This window comes from Emydura macquarii, unplaced genomic scaffold, assembly GCF_026122565.2.
Source record: "Emydura macquarii macquarii isolate MOO-44397 ecotype Brisbane River unplaced genomic scaffold, CSIRO-AGI_Emac_v2 contig_2422, whole genome shotgun sequence".
NCBI classification, from domain to species: Eukaryota; Metazoa; Chordata; order Testudines; family Chelidae; genus Emydura; species Emydura macquarii.
In genome coordinates, this window is record NW_027132559.1 from 1,613,663 (window position 1) to 1,633,990 (window position 20,328).

General features: G+C 38.4%; 1 protein-coding gene and 1 long non-coding RNA gene across 2 annotated transcripts in view; one reads left to right on the plus strand and one right to left on the minus strand.

The window, feature by feature from the left end:
- The window catches only part of BFSP2 (beaded filament structural protein 2), a 36,997-nt gene that overhangs the window by 14,796 nt on the left and 1,873 nt on the right, over nt 1–20,328 (minus strand). The window contains exons 2-4 of the mRNA XM_067561761.1: nt 11,661–11,743; nt 5,558–5,714; nt 3,247–3,408 (exon numbers count right to left, since the gene is read on the minus strand). Coding sequence (XP_067417862.1) covers nt 3,247–3,408; nt 5,558–5,714; nt 11,661–11,743 — 402 coding nt within the window. The remainder of the gene's footprint in view (nt 1–3,246; nt 3,409–5,557; nt 5,715–11,660; nt 11,744–20,328) is intronic.
- Nucleotides 1–20,328, plus strand: part of LOC137162196 (uncharacterized) — a 95,801-nt gene that overhangs the window by 9,295 nt on the left and 66,178 nt on the right. The window contains exon 2 of the long non-coding RNA XR_010922321.1: nt 15,685–15,773. This is a non-coding gene — a long non-coding RNA (uncharacterized lncRNA). The remainder of the gene's footprint in view (nt 1–15,684; nt 15,774–20,328) is intronic.

Here is a 20,328-nt window from a genome sequence, read left to right on the forward strand (position 1 = left end):
TGGAAAATAGATCCTGTCAAACTAACAATATCTGTTTTTGAGGAAGATACATTTGGTTGATGAAGGTAATAGTGTTGGCATAATGTAAAGTGTTTTGACTTGGTACCAGATGACATTTTGATTAAAAAAACTAGAATGATATAAAATTAATATGGTACACATTAAATGGATTAAAATTGCTAATGGATAGGTATCAACATATAATTGTAAGCAGGAAATCATAATTGAGCAGGTTTGTTTCCAGTAGAGTGCAGCAGGGATTGGTTCTCTGCCTGAAGCTATTTAACATTTTTATCAATGACCTAGAGGAAAACATAAGGTCATCCATCACTGATAAAATTTGCAGATGACACACAGATTGGGTGAGTACTAAATAATGAAGAGGGCAGATTACTGATTCAGAGCGATCTGGATCACTTGGTAAAACTGGGTGCAAGCAAACAATACACATTATAATCTGGCTAAATGTAAACTTATACATCTAGGAACAAAGAATGTAGGTCATACTCACAGAATGTGGGATTCTATCCTGGGAAACAGTGACTGAAAAAGATTTGGGAGTTGTGGTGGGTAATCAGCTGAACATGAACTCCCAGTGTCACACTGTGGCCAAAAGAGCTAATGTGATCCTGGGATGCATAAACAGGGGAATTTCAAATAGGAGTAGAGATGATATTTTATCTGTATATTTGGCATTGGTGCAACTGCTGCTAAAATATGGTGTCCATTTCTGGTTCCCACAGTTCAAGAAGGATGTTAATAAATTGGAGAGGGTGCAGAAATGAGCCATGAGAATGATTAAAGGATTAGAAAACATGCCTTATAGCGATAGATTCAGAGAGTTCAATCTGTTTAGTTTAAAAAAGAAGGGGTGACTTGATTACAGTCTATAAGCATCTACATGAGGAACAAATATTTAATAATGGGCTCTTCACTCTAGCAGAGAATGGCATAACGTGATCCAATGACTGGAAGTTGAAGACCAATTCAGACTGGAATAAGGCATATATTTTTAACAGTGAGAGTAATTAACCATTGGAACAATTTACTCAGGGTCATAGTGGAGTGTCCATCACTGACCATTTTTAAACCAGGCTTGGATGTTTTTCTAAAAGATCTGCTCTAGGAATTATTTGGGGGGAAGTTCTATGGCCTGTATCATACAGGAGGTCAGACTAGATGATCACAGTGGTCTCTTATGGCTTGGAATCTCTGAATCTATGAAAAGTTAGGTATGTGTCAACAGTCCCTTTTGCATGTGACACTTCTATACTGTTGAAGTGCTGTTGTTGGAAGTGGAGGCTATAAAGTAAATTTCTGTTCTTTAAATAGGAAAGAGTAACAGGATCAATTTCCACATGAGGATGAAGACTAAATGGGACTTCTGAGGTGGGGAGAGAGGACTGAAGAAATTAGTATCTCCTAGGCAATTATCACACTCCTACAAACATGCAGTGGGCCACATCCTCAACTAGGGTAATTCAGTGTAGTGCCATTGACTTCAGTTGGGCTAGGCCAATTTAAGCCATCTGAGGATCTGGCCTATGTAAAATCAGAACTGTGAAGGATTTGCTTAGCAAGATTTGAAGTATAAGGATTTGTTGAAGAATCTCCTGGATAAACTCATCTTTCTAGGTTCTTATATGGCTGCCATCACTAAGGTGTCATTGTTGAAGTCAAGGGCTATTTCTTCCTTATTTATAAAATAGTAACATTCTTTCAACTTAAATACTTTTTACAGGGACAGTCTGAACCTCAGATTCTCCTCTTTCCTTTCATTTTGCTACCCTCCTTATCCCCACCTCTCTTATAACCCTCTGTTTTTGTAGCAGCTCTGCATCCCCAGCCTTATGGGGGCTTTCTTTTCTAAGTATTTCTGCAGCACAGCTGTAATAGTGATTTTACTGTGCTGTATTTTGTTTTAATAATCGGGGGGGGGGGGGGGGAGGCATGGATCAGCATTCACTTTGCATTCCCCATCAGTACCTAGCTCAAGCCAGGGAAGCTAATGATCCAACCAACGGATCAAATTCGTTGATGAATCCTGGTCACTTGCCACCTGAGGCACATTGCACATATGCTAAGAAGAAGAGTCAATGGAGGGTCAGATGGCTGATCTTGATACTGCAAAAATATTTACCTAAGGTAGCTCTGTCCCCCACCTTCACCTCCCCTCTCCCCAGAAAATCATTATTCTTCGCAGAGGAAAAGCTGCATTAGAATGTCATTTCAGAAAGTATCAGGAGGAGTGAGAATTTTTAATCATAATATTTCTACTGTAGAATCGTGGAATCATAGAAATGTAGAACTGAAAAGGATCTTGATAGATCGTCTATTCCAGTTCCCTATACTGAGGCATTGATTTTTATTTCCAAGTTACTGTACAGTCACCCCACCTCTGTTTAAAGTAAACAGTTTAAAAGAGAGATTCAGGAGGAGTATGTTGCTGTATACATGGGTTGAGAGAAAAAAATTGTGCCATCTGGAAGTACAGTCCAGTGATTTGGTTGCATTGTAGGCAAGGTGGCTGTGTTGGGACATGGTAGATGAGGGGGAAGGTTGAGGGGGCAGCAAAGCAGAAAGACAATTTTAAGTAGGGATGGAGGTAAAGACAAACCTATGGGACAAGTTTCCTGTCCACACCTATAAATGGCTCTCCTGTTATATGAAATCATGTCACACAGTTATGGCCAACCCTAGCTGATTGCAGTCAAATCCTTCTGTTTGCTAGGATGTTGAGTGCTAGCCTATATTTACTGGTCATGCATGTTTTTTATTAAACTTTACCTTCTCATTCCTTCCCCCCCCCCCCCCCCCCCCCCTTAGTAAAGGAGTTGAAAAAGTGTGGCTTTTGACAAAAGATTTCCTTCTTGAATCCTGTAGAGAACTAATTTTCTGCTTTAGCTTCTCTGCACTGGAAATGATAGGAAAGCAAAAATATTTATAGACTCCCTTATCTGAGTAAGTAAAAGCAGAGATGCTTTAAAATGGATATAAATAGGGCCAATTTCAGCACTCAGGTACATTCTTGCCACCTCAATGAACTCAGTGGATTTGCAGTGGATTTGCATGAATGTTTCTTGGGATGAAGCTGGATCAAGATCCTTAGACTGTTCTAATCATTCTTTGTTTCAAGAAAAAATATTTTAATGATTATCCTAGGGGACTAGAAAAAAAGGTATTTTTCTTCAGCTGTAATATCCCTTGGTGTTGGAGACAGCTACAGAGAACACTGTAAGTGCCTACCTTGGCATGAAGCAAGGCACCTGTCTCAAAACGATTTTTCTCAATGTCCTTTTCCCAGTGAATTCTGATTTTTTCCAGTATGTCATCCAGGCCAGTTCCAATAGGAGCATCCAGTTCTTCCTGCTGAGATCCAGGAAACTGATTGTATAACATCTTCACATCCTGAAAAAACCATACACATAAAAAAAAGAGTCAGCAGTCAGCTCTAGTTTGAAGGTCCTAAGAAGCTCTTCTGGTGCAATTCAGTTGTCCCTTTGTGATGCAAACACACCTGCAAAGCCATTATTTAAAGTTTATCTCTGGTTGAGGTTATTGCATGCTACTCAAAAGATCTGGTTCTCTATTACCTTGCACCTTGTGTGGTCATTTACATATTTGCAAAGTGAATACAATGGGAGTGTAAAACACTGCCATTCCGTTTTGGTAGTGTTGAACATTTTCTTTGCACAGAATAAATGACTGTACAAGGCGCAAGGCAGTGGAGAAGTAGACCCATTGTCTAGAGGTGTGCACAAAAGGTAGCTGCTCTCTGGAGGGGATATTCCAATTAATCAGCTGCCTTTCGTATGATTTCCTATGTACAGTGTGTTACAGGCAACTTTAAGATCCTTCCCAAGAGTATATCACAGCCCCCAACTGAAACCTGTCTCTGTATAAGCATGTATGTGTATGTATGTATAAATATACAGCATCTCAGCTCAGAGAATCTGCATGCTGCTTGGATGTGAGGTTGGGATATGAAAGGAATAAAACTTCCTGGAAAAACGTTTGTTCATGACTGCTTGAGAAAATCCGTTTACATGGCTAGTAACAGGCCTATTATTTAACATTTATTTTCTGCCAGCCAAATTCAGGCCACCTCTTCTGCAAATGTGCACAAATGCATGTGCAAATATTTTTGAACACTGTCATTTGGGCCCATAAGTTTATGGGCACAAAAACAAATGAGATTTGCACTTGTAGGCCTTTCTACACCATCCCATTTGCATGTACCATTTCCATACACTGCTAGAACAGTGTAAGGGAGCCTGAGAATTGGACTGTAAACAATATCACCTACAAGTGATGATAACGCTGAAAATATGTGTGGGCAAGGGTATGTAAAGATGTACATGCAAAAATGGAGGCTGGGTGGTGGCCCCTTTGAAAATGCAACCCTTTAATGTTATCATTCTGTTCAGCAGTTTCCTGTGATGGCATTTCCATGTGAAGATCAAGTTCTTATTCTGGATTCAATTCTGAACTGTCTTATGTGCCTGCACTGATAAATAATGGAGCATATATCATACCCTTACTCCGCTGCATAGCATACCCACAATACCATTCTGTGTACAGAGGGAGAACAAGTTGCTGTAGAGCCATGACTCCCTTCCCTTCCCACCACACACATGGATGGGGAGGAGGCAGATGGAGACAGGGAGTGGGTGGAGTCTTGGCTTGGCCCACCTAAGCCAGTGTGGGTGGAGAAGCAATCTATAGCTAGGTATAGGGTTGGTCTCTCTTAATCCAGTGGAGCAAGAGAAAAGCAGGTACTGAATTCTGTCTCTCTTGAGTCACAGTTTGCTCCCTGTTCTGTTCCTGGGGCAGCATAACTGTGCACTGTCCTTAAATGGGTCTTGTGGTAACACTGCAATCTTGTTCTCTGTTACTGAGGGTGCTTAGTTGGGGTCAGATGCTGAAGCCTTTACTGGTGTGACTAATCCTCCCTAATGCAATTCCTGCTTAAATCAGTGAATAAGGATTGCAAATTTGGGCCCTTGGGTACTCAGACTATTTTCTCATGTCATTTTGACTTGCTTCAGTGATTTGTCGCTCAGAAGGAGAAATAAAGAGTCTCGGGAATGCAGTGGCTTGCTAAGTATGGCACATTTAATGTTAAGTGTTCTTTCAGAAGTTTGATGGTTTAAAGATTCTGTGGGGCCAGATTCTCTTCTCTGTGGAATTAGTTTTTATTTACATTGGTGTGAGTGAGAGGAGCATCAGGCCTTAGAGTCCTAGGGATTTACACCTACTGAAAGTCCAGCCTCATAAATCATCTTGTATGTTGAGTGTGAAATGGAGTGAAGATATCTCGGTTATGTTATATTTATCAGATGTCAAAAGTGTTGAAAGTTGTGTGTGGATAAATTTAATTACGACTTGAAAGATAGGAATGCTGTAAGCTAACAAAAGAGAGAAGTAAGAACAATTTGCAGAGAGAGACTACCATTTATGCTTGACAGGATTAGTTTTTTCACTTCTGGTTAATGTCATATTGACCTGACTTAAACAGATACACATTACCTATGCATTGCCCCCAGTCTTGACTTACTTCTTCATGATTCTTTGACAGCAGACCTAATTCTTCTTTCATGCTTTCTATCTGACACTGCAGATCCATTTTAGTTAAATTAGCATCATCAATCACTTTATATAGGGAATTAATTTCATCTTCCACTGCCTTCCTGAATGGCTGCTCATTTTCATATCTGCAGAGAAAAACATAGTGAGCACAACTGAGAAAACTTTCATTTTGTAAATTATACTGTAGTAACCCTGGCCTCAGCACCACCTGTAGTTTTGAGTTATTGTGGTACTATTAAGGCCTGCAGCTGTGATGCAGCAGCCTGGAATGCTGTCCTGGAAGGGAACAGCCAATGTGAGAGTAGCTTGAACCTGGGGAGGGGCTCAGAGGACTGGGAAGGAAAGGCAATTGGAAAAAAAGCTGTCAGGGAAGGAGAAGAATCTAGGTGCTGAGTAAGTGGATAAACCAGAGCTGGGGTAGGAGATGAGGTGATATTCTTATTCTCCTGTTCTTCTTTTAGTTGAAGGGAATGAGAAGGAAAATAGGAAAAGTTTCAGATCAGGTGAAACAGAAATAATAGAACTGTGTATGTTAGCAGATACTATTAGAGAAGGGAAGAAGAAGGAAATAAAATCTACAGAGATACTGGAGAGTGACTATCAAGGGGAAAAAACTGAAAGGAAATATAATTGGTGAAAAAGGGAATTTGATCAAAAAGTTGTTAAATGAAAATAGATTCTGAGAACAGTAAATGAGAAGCTCAACCACAAAAGACCTAAAGTAAATGAACAGAAAGAATGACTGTTTGAACATTTATTGAAGAAATACAATTGGAAGGTGCCTAATGGCAAAGTAAGAGCTACTAGGTGAAGAAACCATGCTTGTGGATAAACTTGGTGAAGAGGTACAGCCACGGGAACATTGAATCTAAGGAACACCACAAGCCGAAGTGAAGCAAAGGACAGCTAGAATGGAGTTGGACTTACAACCAAGGAGAGGAAAAGTTGATTCTTTTCTGAAGTGACCCAGTATATTGTTGAGTAATTTCTTTTGTTCTTGTTAATAACGATGCATTTGGTATTAACTACGTAAATTAAGGAACAGTAGTGTATACATGCTTGCAAAGGTTAACGCATTAATAATTTAGTAATCTATATTATTTATGCCCCTGGTACAATTTTTGGGTTTTCCCTTATACATTTCTAAAAATTTTAAATTATCCCATTTGTCTTGGTTTGCCTCTGCACCTCCTCACAGTTAGCCTCGCCTAGCCCAGGTCACTGCAAATAGGTGTCACAAACAGAATAGGAAGAGTCCAAAACAAGAGAATAACCATCTTAAAATAACATAAGTCAGTCAGGGGATAACTCCGGAGAAAGGATGACTGGTGGTGGGGCCCAATAGTCACTCGCACCGACACCACTAACCATCCCATATTTCTTTGGAGCACCTTGATTGTCTACGTTTTCTAGAGAAAGTTATGAGAATAATACTGTTTCATTTGGAGAATTTAGAACAATACTTCAGTCAATGTTTAGATTACATTGAGAAAACGGAGATTCTGACTGGACAATTATAGGGTACAGCTAAAAGGGAAAGTGAGTACATGGCTGGAAAATGAAAAAGGAATTGTAGAACAGATATTCGGGAGATTAGGTTGTATGTTTGACACTCGTACCTTGTCAGAACTGAAACAGAGGTTCTTCCCCTGGGTGCAAACTCCAACAGAAAGTCTAAGAGAGTACACATTGAGATTACTGGAGGTTTTACACACAAAAGAAAAGTTAGACTCTCATGAAGACCAAGATACTGATAACATGCTGAAAGACAAATTCATTGAGGGGTTACATGATGATATGTTACATAGGGAATTAAGGTTACTGTTAAGACGGACTCCAGAAACTTTCTTCCAAGACTTTAAGGAGAGGCTATAAAATTTATGAGAGGTAAAGGACCAGTCAGGGCAGTTACGGTGTATCCACAGCATGGATGCAAATATGCTGTTGCCTTACAGTCTGAAAATGCTAGTCAGTGTGCATTGCAGGCTGGCCAGAAGTCAGAGGATTGTAATTCTGGAATGGAAGATACTCTTTGGAGAAAATTCAGAAGGAGATAGGTTGAATTTCACTCTATACTGCTGAGACTGGATTTGAAGCAGGAAGTCTTGGCACCTAGAGAATACAAACAGGCTACAGGGCGTTGAAATGGATCATAGAACATTGATTGTGATTGTAATCCTATTTGCAGAAGATGTGGTGAGGTGGGACATATAGAAAGGAGATGCATGGCTAAGAATACTAATGCTTTGGCCTTAAACAGAAAGTTTCGGATCAGGGGTCGAATCTCGAAGGGACAAGAGAATAGACCTGAACAACATTGGAGAGCAGGTTACTGCTGTAGGAAGATGCCTGTCTGTTTGTTTAAGATTAATGAGATAGAAATGTGGGCCTTGCTGGATACCGGGTCGCAAGTTACATTACAGAGCCAACATTTCATGAAACATTGGACTCAAGATTGTTGACTGCTAAGAACAGAGTGAAGTTGGTAGTAGGAAATGGTTTGGCTATCCTATGTGTTGGCCTCATGAAGCTGAAATTCAAATTGAGAGTACTAAATATCCCAATCAGGATATTTTTGTTAGTGATGTCAACGGTGATTGCTTACCACCAATGGTCATAGGTAGGAATCTACTGCAACATTGTTATAAGGAGCTGCTGCAGGTACGGGATCAGGAGCAGCTCCCCAGTCAAAAAAGAAAATCTGGCAGAATACCATTAGACAATAAGAAATTATCAAACTTTTGATAATCAATATTGGGAAAGTGAGACTAAAAGAGATGCGTCCCATCAAGCTGCACCCAAATACAGAAATCATTTTAATTTTGTAAAACAAAAGTGGATCGACTGGGTCAGGATTATATTGCTTTACCTTGTTGAGGTAAATAAGGGAATCCTACAAGAGTTGCAAAAATGTTGTAACACTGGGAAAAGGATTAGTACTCGTTATGACTCTGAATTATGGGGGCTAAACCTATGACATTATATAGAAATCAGGTTATTGGGTATCTGATACATATATATTGGGAGGATATCTTTGTCCCTGAGAAACAAGTTGGGAATGAGGAATCCTGGACCAGATAGATCATCTATAGGCAGCAGTTCAGGATAGTGGGATAAATTCATACAAATGGATGAAGGAAATAGATTTTTGGAATACCTTCAGTATCTGCAGAGCAGATAGATTGGTACGATTAATTAAGGAACATGAAAAAGCTTTCTTGCAACCTCGTTTGGATGTGCTACTCAGATACAGCACACTATACCCATAGAGACACATCCTCCAGTTAGGGAGAGATTTCAACCAATTGCTCTAGACTTGTGTCAGTCGGTGAAGGAAATGATAAAAGAGATGTTGGAAGCTAACGTAATACAAGAGAGTCATAATCCATGGTCTGCACCAGTTAGGCTAGTTAAAAAAAAAAAAAAAAAAAAAGACGAGACTGTAGTTTTATGTAGGTAGATTTATTGAAAGTTGAAGCAAATCACCTATAAAGATGCCTATAGCTTACCTAGAATTGAAGATTACTTAACGGCATTCAGGTCAGCAAGTTTTTACTATTTACTCTACTATTGATTTAGCTAGTGGCTATTGGCAAATTCCAATGGCAACAGAAGATAAAGAAAAAAATGCCTTTGTGACATACTTGGGAGGGCATATTGGGGAGATTTAGGACTGGAAAGGCTGTCAGTGTCAGCCGGCAAAGGTGAGAGTCAGGGTGCAACCATATGCTTGTGGGCTAGCTACTCATGTCAGGGATTTGAACCACAGCTGCATAGCACAAAGGCCCGCAAAGTTACAGGGGAGGTGGGGACAGGACCCCTTACTGGCCTAGGTAGTCCCCAAAATGTCACACCATCATGTTAATTTCTGGTGTGTACCAGATAGGCATAGAAGATATCCTTCACCCACACCATTTCTTCAAACGCTCTAAAACCATTGTCAGGTCAGTCATCATGCCTTGCTTTATTAAAATGCAAATTATGACAGGGCACAAATTAGCAGTCTGTGAGACAGCATTGTTTATTGGGAAGAGTTTTGGAATGGGAATTGGGAGACCTGTGTTCTTTTCCTGGATCTAACAGTCTCATACTAAGTGTTCTTGGGTGGCTTTTCCTTTCTGTCTCTCTGTTTCCCCATCTATAAAATGGGGATAGTAATGTGTACCCCCCTTTGTAAGATGTTGAGAGAACTAAGGATGAAAAACACTCTCTGAACTCCAAGTATTACTATTACTTGTTTAATAATAAATATATTGGGGAAAGGCTTGGTTTGTGTTTCTTGGGATATAATCCACCTTTAAGGTCAAATCCCAATCATGCTGAAGTAAATGGGGAAGTTTGCCATTGACTTTGGACTTTAAAGTACCTTATCACCAGCACTGGCCTTCTGCACATAAACTGCCTTTTATTCCTATTATTTCTCTTTTAAAAATATCACAATGCTCCTGCAAGCATCTCTAATTTGGTCATTACTTTATAATGAAAATGTAGATCATTAGGTGGCAACTGCTCATTTGGTTGAGGCTGTGTGGGTTGAACAATTGTTTTTCCAGGGGAAAAAAAAAAGGCTATTAAAGCAAAATGCTTGGTTGTAAAATGCACCTGTTTTTCCCCTATGAGCTCAATGGGATATTATATATTGTTTTGTTTGTCTGTATTACTGTAAGTTGTTCATTTCTCACTGTAATTTTTCAGTCTAAATGGTGGCTATTACATTGGCTTGGTCATATGAAAAGTCTCTTGTTCAACGCACAGATTGTCAGTTCTGGGATGCTGCAGCACTGTACCCAGCCAATTTGGGCAGCTGGACTCACTGATACAGGTGTGAAGAGAGCCAGCTTCATAAACAATTTCTACACTCCTCTGCCTTGTTTGCCTGGAGTTCAACAGCTTGGGAAACAGGTGGATGACCCCAGTGAGAGCTAGTAGAGATTTTGATATTCATTGCTCTGATTCAATGAAATACACCACAAAATATTTTGTTATTTAAATTGCTGGTGAAAGTCAGTTAGCAATTTAGTTTTATCACTTAGGTTATGAATTTGACAGATAGCATTTAAAGAGTAGTATTAGCAGTTCAAACCTTTGTCTTTCTGAAAGAAATGTTAAAGAGAAGGCCAAGAACACAATGTATATTTTGATATTATTAAATTTAACTAAAAGAGAGAGGAATTCAGAGAGAGATCAAAATCATAGAAGGTTGAAGATAACTAGAGTGAAATACATCTGGAGAATAAAGTTCCAAACTTGCAAACCCTTACTTGTGTGACCAGATCTAATATCAATTAGGGTTAGAAGAATCAGACCTAATATGTATTAGTATTAGTGCAATTCAAAAGGACACTATCAACTTATAATCACATACTGTAAACAAACATCTACCAATGATAAGGTAACTTAGATTTTGAAAACTACAAGAATTTTTAAAAGTACAATTTGTCACTATGCTCTTCTTTTACTTTTCTCATTGCTCTCCACATGGACAATGAAAATCAGTAGAGTCAGTTTAATTTTTGTATATAGGAATTGCACAGCGGCACATTGCGCTACAATGTTTGCATTTGAGACACTGCAGCAGAATGCTTTTTTGTTTAAAAACATCTTGTTTCATTAGATGTTTTAAAGAAATCATAAAAACATTTCCATGGGACTGGATTTTATAAAAGCTTGTTTTTATAAAATTTTAAATTTTGAGCCATATTTGAATTAACAGTGTCCCTTTAACAAGAGCCCTCGGTCTTTATATCAATGAAAGCCCAGAAATAACTTTGCCAGTAAATTTCTGACTACTGGAAAGATTTTAAGTCTCACTGTTTCAAAATAATAATAATATTGTGTTGCTCTCAAATCACCTGTCATCTGAGGATATCAAAGCTCATTACAACCTTAATTTAGATACACACAAGATTGAGATAAGGTTGCAGGGTGTCCAAGGTCATAAAGTGAGTCAGATCCTTACTTTAACTAGTACACACTCTCTCTCTAATATGAACATTCAGTTTTCATATTCAGTATGGTAAGTATATGTTTCTTCAAGGAATTAACCCATACTGTTTCCACAGGAAAGCTACCTGTCTTTAAAATCTTCAGCACAGGCTTGAATATTTTCCATCTGTAACATAAGACGAGCATTTTCAAGGACTGCATCACCCACCTAGAATAATGACACAGAGTTAGAGCAATTAAGTCTATTAAATATGTGTGTATTTTAAGAAAACGTTTAATTTTAGATTCTGAAAGTAATTTAACCATTGGCCTAGGACTGCTCAGATTACTCCATGAATGTAGCACCTGTTTGCTCACAAATTATCCACAAACAGGATGCAATTTTTCTTAATTTCTTCATTATTCACAATTGTTCAACAACTAGTTGTGAAAACAAATTGTAGCTTCTCATTTGCAAACTGGTCACCATGGTGAAATTAACTGCTGTTCAGAGGGCCCAGAACAAGACCTATGCATAACTTAAGTCCCATTTAAATCCTATGCAGAAAGCATAAGTAGAACTTAACTGGTACAGGGATCTTGTACAGAGCCCTTTGCACAGCAATGAATTTCACCCAGTGAGCATTTGCTATTCATGCCATGTGACTGCCTAAATCTCATAATAATGTTTCAGTTCCCTATTTGTGTGGCATAGGTGTCATAAACAGGAGTCTTTTTTCTTTTAACATCATCTAGCCATGAACATCTATGACTGTTGGACAAAACTACTTTGTGACAGAAAAGAGTTTTTCAAACTGGCTATGAGAGTAATTGCAGTACACAATCCTTCTTTGGGCTTTTAATCATAATATTTTGCTTTCCGCAAATATTCTTTGTGAATAAAAACACTTACATGTTTGCAACTAAAAAGAGTTGTGAATTCCACCAAAGAGCTCAGTTCTTCCACACTGACTCACGCAAGGCAAACCTGGGTACCTTACTCTGCATGTAGCCTCAATGTATAGCAAGAAATTACTCAAAATGAGCAAGAGAGGCACAGTTAGTCCTAAGTGAACTGGCAGGTATCATTCTCAAGAATATTAAAAAATACTTTGTTCTGCCTCAGTCTAGCTTGTTCCTCACCACTAGTGCTGCACCTTTGGGAATAGCTGGAATTTCTCCCTTTCTGGGACACCTACTCTGTCATGTACTATAATGCTTTGGGGTTTTGGTTTTCATTTTAAGAATTTTGGACTACGTTTTAATTACATTTGAATTTTGATGGTAGCCATAAGACATGGAAGAATACTGCAAAACATTTTTCTCTAATTTTAAATGAATTAAGTTTTGCCTTACGGGAGTCCTTTGCTTTGCTTTCTGCAGACGCCCCTGAGATCAAATTTTCATTGCAATGTTGCATACACAGATTTTTGCAGAAACCAATTTTTTTTCTCACTCATCTCAGCTATATGGTTAAAATAATTTGTCAAATATTTTAGAAAAAGGAATAAATTTGAGGAAATCATGTGCATTGCACAGCCAAAACATGACTGAATTAATCAAACTAGCCATTGCAAGTGTGTTACTATTTTCTATTAATCACCAAAACTTAAGGAGTCAAATTGAAACATGGTGTAAGAAGGTGCAACTCCTTTGTCTCCTGTGAAATTGCACCTGCTTGTGTCAGGTGTGAATGTGGCCCAGAAAATGCAAAATTAAGGCTCTGACCCTATTTACAATTTTCACCTTCTTCCTTGCCACCCTGACGAGCATAAACCAAAAAGTGTCCACTTTTGTTTAGCAGCATTGACTAAATTCAATAGATCAAATTCTGCCCACAGTTATATCCATGCAATCCCATTGATTTCAATGGCAGTGAGGCAAAACTTCAGTGGGGTTGCAAACGTGCAAACAAAAGCAAAATATGATCTGAAATATCTAATCATTTTGCTTTAATTATCCACCTCAACATGGGTTCAAACTCTGCAGAGTCCACAAATGAAATAAGCTTGGTTGTCTTAACCTAGACCCTGATCCTCAAAGGTATGTAGGCATCTAACTCCCATTGATTTCAGTGGAATTTAGAAGCCTAAATACTTTTGATAATCTGGGCCCAAGTCCCTAAAGAATGTTTGAGCACATGAAAAAGCCACTTCATTGTGTGGCCTCGGTGTCAGTCTGCTCTTAGGAAGAGGCTGATCTAAGTCTTTCCACTGACTTCAACAGAAGTTGGATCAGCACTAAAATAGATATGCTATTGCATGCAGGTCAGGAGTGAGGAGCAGCTGCAGGTCTGTGTGGGGAACCTAACACAATGACTTAAGTTTCTTGCTCTCATATGTATCTAATTCATCCAAAAACAATAATAAAGGAAGCACTAGTATTTTACCAGAAATGCAGTTCTGAATCAGCTGTCGTGTCAAACCTGTTCCCATCAATAATAGCATCACTGCTTTTTTCTTTTTACAAGAGTTCCTCTTAAAGGGCCTGATCCAAAATTGTAGTCAATGGAAACACTCCCATAGTTTTCAGTGGACTTTGGATAAGGCCCATAATGGCTACTGACTTAGTGCATGTTCCTGATGTATGATGCTCTGAGCATTTGCCATTTACTTCAGTAGAAATGGGTTTGGATCCATACTGTCAGCTAGGCCAATTAGCCTCCTGTGCCAGAAAAAAAAAAAAAAAAGGATTGTCCTGTGCTTTTAGTTTTGGTTAGAGTAGAATCTTTATTGGCTCTCATGGATGTAGTACAGCAGAGAGCTTCAGCTTTGTATATGATGTAAAATATCAATGGGCTGCTGCCTCTCAATCCTCTCAGGAAGTCTGCCTGTCTAGAAATGAATAATTAAAAATAAATGTATCTACACTAATAATGTACCCTGAATAGTGGAAACAAACCTGAATAATGGTCTTTTTATTATTCACCTCAAATACTATTATGTAGTTGTACTGTAATCTGTTCAATTCAAAATGAAATTGGGTCCTGATGTGTGGGTAAAATAGTCTAATTTACAATGGAAGCCAAAGAGGGGAGTAATTGGTGATTTTCAGCTGGCTGCCTTGATATATCTTCACTAGGACAAATTGATCCTTGGTATAGCCCATTGGTTTCAATTAAGTTACATATGGCACTTTATCTGTATTATTAATAATAACAATAATAACAATAACAACAAACATTAGCAGTAGTACTATCTCAGTTTTACTGAGACACTTAGGCTAACTTTGTTACATGGCCTACAGATGGGAAATAGAGATGCCTTTAACCTCTGGATCCAGGCTCTCTTGCACTTTGCTAGTGTTCAAACTTTGAATCCAAAGGGTTTCTAATTCTGGATTCAGACCTGAATTTTGTGGTTTGCGTTTATCACTAATAGGAACATCTGTAGCATCTGATTCAGAGATGTTGAACACTCACAACTCCAACTGAAGTAAATGAGAGCTGTGTCTTTCAGCATCTCTCAAAACCAGACCCATACTGTTAAAAACTAGATAGAGCTGAGAAGAAGAAATGTATATGGATAACCTATGGAGAAACTTGAAACCCTGAAAAATCATCTCTCACATTTACATTAGCTGTGGAAAGAGTATAAAAGGGTTACTCTTTTATAGACTAACAAGAAATGATGAAAGACTTCCATCTAGTGACTTTTTGTTCAATTTCAATCTACTAGCATCAGGAGTTGAATACAAAAATTAATACTAATAAATGATCATTTTTGCAATCTGTAATCCTCATCATGCTACACTGATTACAGTGAGTGATGCAGCAATTTAGGAAATATCCTTATCTCTGTTTATTTAAAATGACAAGGCTCATGGGGGAGCAAGTAACGTCATTTAGATATTGCTTCCTCTGTTTGTAAAATGAGAATAGTATTTCTCTGCCAAACAGGAGTGCTGTGAACCTTAATTCTTTAATGTTTGTAGTGCATTTTAAGATCATAGAATAGAAAGTGCTATAAAAGTACAAAATAGTAGTATTAATAATCATTTTGAATCACAGAATATATTTCTATATTCATATTTATGATGAATCTGTAATATACCTTTTGAATATGCTTTTAATTCTTAGACTAATGCTGAAGTGCAATGTTCCTTAGTTTTATTGTGAAGTCATAGACATGTATTAATTTAGTTTTTAATTTCTTCTCCCAATGTTCATAGGAAATATGATTCGCCACAGTGGATCAGCCCATTGGTTCATCTAGCATCCTGTCTCTGGCAGTGGCCATTACCTGATGCTTCCAAGAGAGGTACACCCTCCACTTCTGATAACGCATATTGTAAATTATACTACACTGGTCCCTGGGGGCAGAATTCTCACAAGATGATTGATAATTTCCTGATTACTCATAGTTAGAGATTGGCGTAAGCCCTGAAGCATGAGGTTTAATGCATTTTCCAAAATGTTTGCTATCATTAACTATGTTCGCTTTCTGTGTTCTCATTATCCATAAAAATATCCAATTCCTTTTTTGCTAATTCTTGAGCTTCAGTGATGTCCTCTGGCAGTCTGAGGACTATTAGCAAAGTCTCTTCCTGCTGCTCAGTAGCACCCTCTATGCTTCCGCTCCCTCCCCTGCTTAAATAAGGAAGACAACTTCTGGTTCTGCTTCCTACTGCACAGCTCTAGAGATAGCTGCAAGGTAGGCAGAACTGTGAATAGAGTGGCTATAGCTAAAAGAGAAAGCTATCAAGAACTAAGGAAAAGGACGGCCATGCAGCTGGAAGAGGAGCTTGTGCTACTGCAGGCACATAAAGTAGATTAGTCTCTGAGGGGCAGAGGAGGATTAAAGATGCCAGTAAGGGAGGAAAGAGGGCACTGTAAACTGAAGGAGGGGTGCAGAAAGGGAATCCATCAGGGATCCCACTAAATGTGCATGTTAGCCACTAGAAACCAATTTTGGACAGTCAGGATGTTTCCCTACTTGCCTACATTCCACCAGAGCCTTGCAGGGAAGGAGAGAAATAGATTTCTCCCTCTCTTCCCTGCAGCTCTGGGGGCAGTATCTAATGCTATTAGGACAAGCAACAGCAGCAGATGCTGCTGCTAACAGAGTAAGTAACTGTGCTGGAAGAAGAACTTTTCCCTTGGAAAGACGGAGGGGCCCTCAGGTGCAGGGGAATTCAAAAGCAGCAAAAAATACATTATTTTTACTTACTGATTCGAGGTTAGTATAACACTCTCAATGACTTTCCCTTTTAAGGGAAGTGCAGTTGGTGGCTCATTAAAAGCCTGGAGGGAAACTGTCTATTTAATGTGACAGTTTTATCTGGGTAGCACTATATGACATGCAGTGGTTCACATGATACATTGGAGGGGTTGCATTTTTTGAAAGCGATCTGTATCCTTAAGTAGTATATGTACCAGGTGATGCAATGGAAAATCTGTATTAGCTGTTGACCTACGGTAGTGTTAATTTATGTACTGACCTTTTAAAAATATTTTTTATACTGATTAATGTGATTTGAGGCCCAATCCTATTAACATTCAGTATACAGAACTCCTACTGATGTTAATGGGAGTTCTGCATGTGGAGTGCTTACAAAGATCAGACACTCTGGAACCAATCTAACTGCCATGAAAGTCAGTGGGGATATGGGTGTTATATTGGGGTTCTAACGCTTCTTAACTGGGAATCTTCTGTTGTTCAAATTAATATCCTTTTCTGTAGTTGTGTGCCATGTAGGCAAAACTCAGAGGCATCCAGTATTAAAACAGAAGGGAAACTTGGCTTGAGGGATTGTCACAGAAGCACATTCTGTATTTTATTTGTTTGAAATGCAACATTTGAGTTTAAATGGACCAATTAGTTTTACAGTTATTCCTCTTAAGCACTTTGTGCTTTTTTCTTTTCCTTTTAAAAAAACAAGAAGAGTAAATGGAGATCGTAATGATATTTGACTTTTACACTGGGCACTTATGTACAGGAAATCAGAAAAATAAAGCACTAAGTTTTCCAAGTGTCATGGAGCACTATATCAGTAAGGATCCTACTCATACATACCCATTTAACACATTAAAGACTGTCAAATTGTTCCAATTAGTTATGCAGTAGAATTCACTATTAAATGGCCATTGGGAAAAAATGTACATATGCTAAGTAACAAAGTTGTGGCATGCTGCATTACTTAGTTCTTATGCGTTCTGAGGTATTATGCAAAAATCTGTCTAATGTGTCATGTTCCTGTAATTTAAAGAAAAATTAAATATTAGGACAAACTTGAAAACCCAGAACTTATTCAGTCCAAAAACTATTAACCTATTAACTGTGGCACTAATCTGCTAGAGTCCTCCTGCTGTTAGATCAGAAATCAAAATTCTTTTTTAAAATACATCAAAATCAGTTACCATGGAAATGACTGTGGTAGCAAAAATTCACCATTATGATTCCATTAAAAGGGCAGGTAGGAAGAGTAAATGGAAACTGTCAAAGAGAAGAATAATTTAAACATAAATGACAGAGTACTATCCAGTAAAATTACAAAAATAAAATGAAAAAATGGATTTGTTTTCAAAATACATCCAAGTTTTCACTAGTGTGAATACCCTTTTTGAAATATTCTGGTGTGTAAGGTGTCTACATTTGAGGATATATTTGTATTCCTAGTCAGAGGAACATGACTGAGCTAAAGAAGCTACAAACTCTGAAACTGAGAGAAGGTCTCTCTAACAGGTGATGGATGCCTTCACTCTGTTTATATGAATGACAATTTCAAGAGCTTTTAGAGGGGGAGTCACCAGTACAACTAGCTACTTTCTTCAAAGAGTCTAGAAGATGAACAGATTTTGAAAGGAAAAGCAAAGAGGACAGTTAAGAAAGGAAATGTTTAAAAAAATAAAAAACACAGAGACCTATTTTGTCCGATCAGCCCAATAATCCATTAGGTCTGGTATTGTACCTCCATCAGTGACCTATGCCTGTTGTTTAACCAGAAGACACGGATCAGAATGATTTGAAGCTACCATCCAATTCACTGTATTAATTATCAGCCTGTACAACTGTTTTTTATTGAAGCAGATGGAAGGATTTCTACAGAAACTAAGTGAATTGAGAAAACCTTGTTGAAAGGAATGTATTTTATCCTTCTCACCGTCTTCCTTCCAGTTCCCTTCCCAATCTGCTTATGTAAAGTGCAAAAGAGGTTTAAAATTCTAATTAAATGTCTCTTCCCCAAAATAGAAAGTTATTTGTAATGATAAATGCTCCTCAGAGAAATATAGCACCTGAGAAAAGAGAGTGCTTGAAATAATTTTAGTAAGTTTATAGAGGATGAGAGGTTAGTTAAGGGTATGTCTTCACTGACAGTGGCAAATTTGCTGCCGTCAAATCAATCCATCTGGATCGATTGAGCAGTCAGTGAAGACCTGCTCAATCGATCTGGAAGTCGGTGCGTTAAAATCACACCCTCAAGTGGCGTAGAGCTGCATCAACGGGAATGCATTTCCCGTCGGCGCAGCACAGTGAAGACGCCGCATAGAAGAAGAATTACGAAGTCGATGGGAGTTACGGAAACTACTCTGTGCAGCTTGCATAACTCCCCATCAACTGCCGCCGAATTTCCAGGTAAGTGTAGACCAGGCCTAAGTCTCCATGACTATTCAATTAGGGGGCGGGGTATGAAAAAGGGGTGGGGGAGCTTATTTTGTCTATCAGATGGCAAATAGTACAGTTCAAATAATAGAAATACACAATAACAGAAATGAAAAAAATGTGTTGGGCCAATTTCATCACTATTGTGATTTCAGTGGAGATTATATGATTCTGTGATTTTGGAAGATCACTGGAGTTTTTCTATGGATCCCTTCATTTGCAATCAGTCTCAGTACAGTGGCAGTCCGCTATTGTCCATATCCATTCAAATGGGAGTATTAAGTATGGAAGAAATACAGGACCGATCCTTTAATGAATCGCAGCTTTCAGCATTACATTTAGTCAATTATTTTCTAGAGGGTAAAGCCAAAGAATCTCTCTCTTCTAAAATGTTCTCTGGCCCTAAACATTCAATAATTATTCAACCAAGGAAGGTATGTTTTCTTCCTCCTTTACATATCAAGAAGCACTGACTCTGAAAGAGATTTAGGGTCCTGGCAGATAATTAAGTGAAAATGAGCTTCCAGTGTGATGCTGTGGCCAAAACTGCTAATGCAATCTGGGATACATACATGAGGGAATCTCAAGGAGGAGTAAGGGTTATTTTTCCTCTATATTTGGTACTGGTATACTGGAATACTATAATACTGTGTATAATTCTGGTGCCCACAATTCAAGAAAAATGATAAATTGGAGAGGGTTCAGACAAGAGCCACAAGAATGACTGGAATAGAAAACATGCCTGATATGATAGTGATAGACTCAAAGAACTCAATATATTTAGCTTCAAAGAGAAAGTTAAGGGGTGACTTGATTACAGTCTATAAGTACCTACATAAGGAACAAATATTTAATAATGGGCTCTTCAATCTAGCAGAGAAAGTGTAATCATCATTTATCCTTGCCACTTGAGTTAAAGGAGTAACTCCATTAGTCATCAGTCAGTAGCAACCACTAGCGGAAGACATGGTCATACTTGTTAAGCCAGTGTATTACACATGCACTTTCAAAACAGGTACAGTATTTGTGTATGCAGTTATCTAGTTTGTGTACAAATGTGTAGGTTGTATATACCAACATGGGTGCATGTGCATGCACACATGCATTGTTGGCAGACAAAAAACAGATGCTTTGAAAAGTTGACCCCCCCCCCAAAGCACTTGTAGGAACATACACAGTAATTTTATCACGTCCACCTCTGTACAATGCTGAA